General features: G+C 33.0%; 1 protein-coding gene across 1 annotated transcript; it reads right to left on the bottom strand.

Annotated features, from left to right (window-relative positions):
- Nucleotides 1–2,901: 2,901 nt before the first annotated feature.
- LOC136798528 (uncharacterized) lies at nt 2,902–3,639 on the bottom strand. The gene has a single exon (XM_067055162.1). It carries the CDS (start codon nt 3,637–3,639, stop codon nt 2,902–2,904), a length of 738 nt encoding a protein of 245 aa, XP_066911263.1.
- Nucleotides 3,640–6,977: the final 3,338 nt, after the last annotated feature.

Here is a 6,977-nt window from a genome sequence, read left to right as displayed (position 1 = left end):
ATAGTGTTAATAAAAATAAAAAAAGCATTACGTAAAGTTTTGAATTAAAGTTTTCCGAATGGATAAGGAAGGTATTTTTATATTTTCCTCGTTATGATTTATTTTTATCTATTTTAGATTTATTTTAATACGGAAAGTTGTGTTTCATTTCTTTATTAAGTCATACAAGTGAGAGCTTTGTCTATTTTATCATTAACCAAGTTTCCAAAACCAAACTCCAGAAAAAAGTCTCGTTGTATTGGCAAAGCTCTTGTGCTACACTTTTAATGGATGATTTTTTATTTTGATACTGTGTAAAGGTATTTTTCATTTTGTTTATTGTTTTTTTTAATATTCTTGCGTTTTATAATTTTTTATTGTTTCAAGCAAGGCTATAAACATAACATCGGTACTGCAATAGTTTTCGACACACTTTGCAATACAGGGTGTCCCGAAAAAAAGTATCGAGTCGAAACACAACTATGAGTAGAAAGTTTTTATGTGTGTATTCACAAAATTGTATTTTGAGCTCTCTCTCTCTTTTTTGTCATTACGTAACAATGGAATAGTAAAAAGAGCTATTGATTAACATTTTTTTTTAACTAACTTTTGTAGTAAGCCTGAACCATGAAGTACGTTCTCGTATTTTAGCGATAACACACACAAACTTTTCTACTCAATGGCTTGTTCAAGTTCGATACTTTATTTTGGGACACCCTGTATAGGGAAATCACTTCAAAACTAAAATTTCGGGAATTGAAAATTCGAGATAGCCTGTGAGTTAGAAATTGTGACATCGCTCAGAAATCGCGACATCATTTTTTGATTCATTAAGAAACACTTCTCGATCATTTCGTTCGATTAATCGGTGCATTAGTTCTACCAAAATTTTATATAAATTTTTATTTTCTGAAGTGATTTCCCTCTTATCAAAAATTATCTTTAAGTGTCAATAAAATTGTGCCGATGTTACAAAGTTTGTTAAAATACCTTGCAAAACCGTGGAAATACAGATAACATTAGATTGATTCGGCATTAAGAAAACAGATCATTAAGTACACTGTTTTCTTTTCTTTAGTTTTTCACATTTTATAATCTTTTGTTACTTACTGTTTTGACTTTTGCATGGATTTTTCTAATTTCAATAGAAAATATAAAATATAATTCTCGTAAATTTTAACGTAGCAATTTTGAAAAGAATTATTAAATTCTTTAAAAATTAATATGCTCATCTACTGCACTGTCCCTCTTTTATCTTATGAACTTTCAATACCGATTACTAGTTAAGTTTTGTTTAAGACTAAGAGCTATTAGTTTGTTTCTCATAAAGAAAACAATTACAAACAAGACGACTTGAAGTAGAAAATTTTGCCTAAAGTTTAAACTACATGGGGGGACAAGAAGTAGAGATGGAACCTAATCTGAAATCTACTTTACATCGAGCCTTAATGAAACAATTTTATAAGAACAAACTAGGCTCAAAATTGCTAAAACAATTGGGACAAGGTGGATTTTTTACAAGCTCTCGTTTGATTTGGTTGGTCGTTAACCTATAATAAAACAATTTTGTTACTTTTTCTAAAGAACGCGTCATCTCTATTACTTCAAATAACCAATTAGTGAAGTTTCTTGTAAAAACTCCCCAAAAAATTAACCAATTTAAGAGCAATGGTTGTTTAATTCTTAAGAACTAATAACCAAAGGGTATATCATCGTCTATCAAGAGTTATTAATTTGATACTTATAAACTATATGCTTATAAGAAAAATAAATTTGTCGATATTGTGTGCCATCCCTTGTTTACTTTAAAAACTAATTATCGAAAGGTATATCACCGTCTATCAAGAGTTATTGATTTGATTCTTATAAAGTATATGCTTATAAGAAAAAAATATGTCCATATTGTGTGCCATCCCTTGTTTACTTTTTAAGAACTAATTACCGAAAGGTATATGCCTGTTTGTCAAGAGTTATTGATTTGATTCTTATAAAGTAGATGCTTATAAGAAAAATAAATATGCTGATATTGTGCGCTATTCCTTGTTTACTTTGTAAGAACTAATTACCGAAGGGTATATCACCGTCTATCAAGAGTTATCGATTTAATTCTTATAAAGTAGATGCTTATAAGAAAAATAAATATGCTGATATTGAGTGCCATTCCTTGTTTACTATGTAAGAACTAATAACCGAAGGGTATTTAACCGTTTATCAAGAGTTATTGATTTGATTCTTATAAAGTATATGCTTATAAGAAAAATAAATATGTCCATATTGTGTGCCATCCCTTGTTTACTTTGTAAAATCTAATTACCGAAAGGTTTATCACTGCCTATCAAGAGTTATTGATTTGATTCTTATAAAGTAAATGCTTATAAGAAAAATAAATATGCTGATATTGTGCACCATCACTTGTTTACTTTGTAAGAACTAATTACCGAAAGGTATATGCCTGTTTATCAAGAGTTATTGATTTGATTCTTATAAAGTATATGCTTACAAGAAAAATGAATATGCTCATATTGTGCGCCATCCCTTGTTTACTTTGAAAGAATTAATTACCGAAGGGTATATCACCGTCTATCAAGAGTTATTATGACCCACGCAAAAAATAATGACCCACGCAAAAAAATTAGGACCCACGCAAAAAATTAGGACCCACGCAAAAAATATGACCCACGCAAAAAAATCATGACCCACGCAAAAAATTAGGACCCACGCAAAAAATTAGGACCCACGCAAAAAATTGGGACCCACGCAAAAAATTGGGACCCACGCAAAAAATATTTTGACCCACGCACCCACGCAAAAAAATGACCCACGCAAAAATATTCACCCACGCACCCACGCAACTTTTTGACCCACGCACCCACGCAACCCACGTACCCACGCACACACGCAACCCACGCAATTTAGCAGACTCTACAGAATCGTAAAGTTCCTCAATTCTTTCACCTCAGAAATGTCACAAACAGATTCAAGCTCGATAATTCTGTTCATGTGAACAGTTTTCAAAATTTGAGAATTTCCAAACCTCTCTTTAAGAAGTTCAAGAGCTTTCTTGTAATTGTCTCCAGATAAGCGGAGGCCTTTTAAAAGACTTTCAGCCTCACCCGTTACAAATCCGATCAAATAATTCATCTTTTGAATCGGTGGAATACTATTGTTCTTATCAATAGCTTCAGTGAAGGACTCGATAAATGACTGGTATTCAGAGGGTTCACCAGAAAACTTTTTGATATTTAAGGTCGGCAATTTGACTTTCACACCCGTGCTTGAAGAAAATGAGGGATTCGATTGAGAGATGGGAGGAGAGCTTTCAATTTGAGGTGCCACTGAATTTGCATCATGTCTAGCGATAAAACTGTTAATTGAGGTTAATTTAGTTTTAGTTTTTACCTCGTATTCCATACTTTGCTCAATTGCTTTGGTGTAGTCTTCATCTTCCTCACATTGATCAGCTAGATGTTGATCGATTTCCAAAACTTTCTCTAACTTCACACTCAAAGTTTCATTTATTGTTTTTAAATAATCCAAGCTATTTTGGTCAACTTCTTCCAGTGACATGATCCTTTTTATTTCACCATTGAACAATTTGTCCATGTAGTTCATGAACCCTGCTCTCTGCCTTTTAACATTTTTATCTGCATCTGTAGACATTTTGATTTTTGATTTTTGTTTTATTTCTTATTTATTTTATATCTTATTTATTTGAATTACTAATCTTCACTCACACCACCAGCGAGCTCAAGTTAAGGCGAGAGAAACAGAGTCAAGAACCATACATACAGTCAATGAAATTCAATATTGATAATAATCCACAATCCAGGAACATCAAGTTCCAAATAAACAATTTAAATCAATAACAGGAACCAACAATCAAGTATCAAGTTTCAAATAAACAATATAATCAATCAAATTACTCAATTATATGAACTGTCCAAGTTCAAAACAACAATGTGTAATAAACCAACAATTTTGACCATATGTACATTCAAGTTCAAAATAAGTTCAAGCTTACAAAAATCAAAACATTGAACTTCACCCTAGTTCAAACAAGCTACCAAGCTTATAAAAAATCAAAACATTGAACTTCACCCGAGTTCAAACAAATAAATTCTTCAGTGAAAACACGGTTTTCACATAACTTCTCAAATTTCATGTATTTCTAACATCCGGTTCGATGTGGACCATGTGGTTTTATATGACCGTACACTATGAAGTTATGCTACCGACTGCTTCACTAAACATGAAACGCAACAATGCAAAGAAAGGGGTAGCTCAATCATAACAAGTATAAATAAATTTAGGGCGCGTGGGCGCGTCATATATATACAAACATATATCAGAACCTAAACTTGGGAATAAAAGTCAAGAAAATGGAGAAATTGTTTTGCCTCTAGAGGTCTTTGTGATAAAAAATATTTTTGTCAAAATTGTTATGTTTTATAACTCAATTTTCCATGCTCTTTCCACTGGCACCATCAGAATTTTTTTGCCCAACAACCCACGACGTTATCTGGATGCCAACATAGTAAGCATTTCAATTGAAAATCTTGTTTTAGACCCTCAAAGGGCCATATTTCCTCTAATAAGCGCCCTTATTAAATTTTCGTGGTTTTAGGTGCAGCGCTTATTTGAGGGCTGCGCTTATTTTAAAGTTTTAGAATTCGGTTTTCTTAAGCAGTGTTCAGTTCTTATTTCGTCAGTTCCGTCTCACAGAAATCTTTTGGAAAGTTTTCTGTCTCAGCTTTAAATGCTCAATTGAAAATAATTACTGCATCTCTTCTCTACTTATCTTTTTAAACTGTGTTTGAGATCGTTATTGTTTTGGATCAACGATGTAAAAATAATAGATAACCAACTACCTCTAAAAGGCACTTCTCCCAAGAGAACAACCATTGTTTTCCTATTGAAACGAGCACTCTATTAAAAAGCTCTGTGTGCAATGCGTGTTATGCTTTTAGCTAGATTTTGACACACTTTTTGACATCCACTGAATTGATAGAAAATTTAAATTGTTATTTACTGCAAATTTTGGAATTTTTTTCAAAAGATAAAGGTACCAATCTTTAGACAAATTGACTACGGTTCGGCCTGATACCACTTAATCTTCATCTTAAATAAACGCTCATAAAATGCTCTTATCTGAAAAATATATGTGTGATTTGAAATGCGATATCTCACGTATGAAAAGTGCATGAAGGTTTCATGATACAAAATAAACAGATAAATGTTTATAGAACAATAATATCTAATTGAAAAATTCCTTCTGTGAGGCTGCCTATAGGAAAATACACTTTTTCTAACCCAAATTTTGGAAAAATATAGATCACGTGATCGATTCTGTCCAATAGAAGGTTGCAAATGAAGCAAGTTTTTATTTAATTGCACTTTTTACGATGCAAAATGTCATTGTTATTTTTACAACCGTAACACGGATGTTTTTTGAGAATGAAGGCAAGTTGGTTATCTATTATTTTTACATCGTTGGTCGGTCGTTAAGATGTATGAAAGAATCTTATTACTTTTTCTAAATCTCGCGTTATCTCTATAACTTTAAATGACCAATTAGTGAAGTATCTTGTAAAAACTCCAGCTGATCCCCTTTTTCAACCTTCTCTGACAGGCTGATGTTTTAATATTTTTTGCTCTGGCAGGGTCGATTTTTTGTTATTTTGCTATTTTGATTTACCAACCCAAAAAAGCACCCAGACCCCCTAAATTACTACCCTGATACCTGGAGTATTACTACGCTATAGCGTTAGATAAATTTTTCCAAAACTCATTTAGTAAGACTCATACAATGTTTTAAGGTGTGTTCACACTGTTGCTTGAAAGTGGCTTGAAAATATGGGAACAAAAAAGTGTACGATCTTCTCCTTTGTCTTTCATCATCGAATTATTTGAGTTTGCATGATTGCATATGATCGTATTTCAAGCAAACTTCAAACCAGAACCATTAATAGAGGGGGGCGTACAGGGGTCGCAGACACCGAAATACCGACGCATATTTCTTGCATTACCGTCAACACCGACAGCAAAATTTGGTAAAATCCTTATTTTTGTCACCGCATGGCATGTTTGACACCGAAATACCGTCACTTTTTTCTTCAAACACCGAAACACCGACGGAAAAAAGGGTTAATAGCGTCACACCATCAAACCCGTACGCCCCCCTTAATAATCTTGTTTTAATCTAGTTTTCAATGTGAAGGAATTCTATAAAGTGTGTTTAACAACGTAGACGCGTTGTATTTCAAACGGTTTGTTGATTTAAGGGCTCTGACCATAGTGAATTTTTCATAATTGTCGTGTTTAAAATGTGTTTTCTGTTTTTGTAACCAACAAAACTATGGCGTGTTATACATTTTATGTTAGACAAACTATTCTTGAATTTGAAAACTTAAAAATTGCACTGGAAAAATTTGATGAAGAAGAAAATGAAGACTTTTGCGAGGAAGAGTATTTCATCTTTGAAGAGCTTAGTTTAGGCGAAGAAAAAACGTTTTGAAAATCTTTTCGCAGTAGATGGTGTATCTTTTACCGAACAATAAAAATTTTTGCGGAAAATTTTTGTAAATGCTTCTTTGTCGCGAAATCTTCAAAATAGTGGTTTTTCATCAATTTTTCATCTGGATTTTGTTTAAAAAAACAGTCATAACTTTTGACCAGAGGGATGTAAAGAGATGGAAAAACAGCTTCTTGAAAACAATGGAAAAACGGCTCGTCATATACCAGGTCTCTTGCCCTTAAGCTCTGGTTTAGTCGGCCCACTTTTAGCCCTGCCTATTCTAATTGCTAGAGTTGGCATAAAGTGGATCGAAAGTGGGCTGTCTTTGTTTGACTTTAGACGGCCAACTCTTTGCCGACTTTTGCGAAACAATAGTATAGCATCATTGGTTGCGAGCTCGAAGTTCTATGCGCAAAATATTTTATGTCCGGTTTTATGGTGCGTGTGACCGCGATAAAAGTAAACAAACATGGTAGACTCAGCT

Source organism: Clytia hemisphaerica, unplaced genomic scaffold (genome assembly GCF_902728285.1).
Source record: "Clytia hemisphaerica strain Z4C2 unplaced genomic scaffold, Clytia hemisphaerica genome assembly, whole genome shotgun sequence".
Lineage (NCBI taxonomy): Eukaryota > Metazoa > Cnidaria > Hydrozoa > Leptothecata > Clytiidae > Clytia > Clytia hemisphaerica.
The sequence above is the reverse complement of the archived record's forward strand: the minus strand, read 5'-3'. Positions and strand labels throughout refer to the sequence as shown.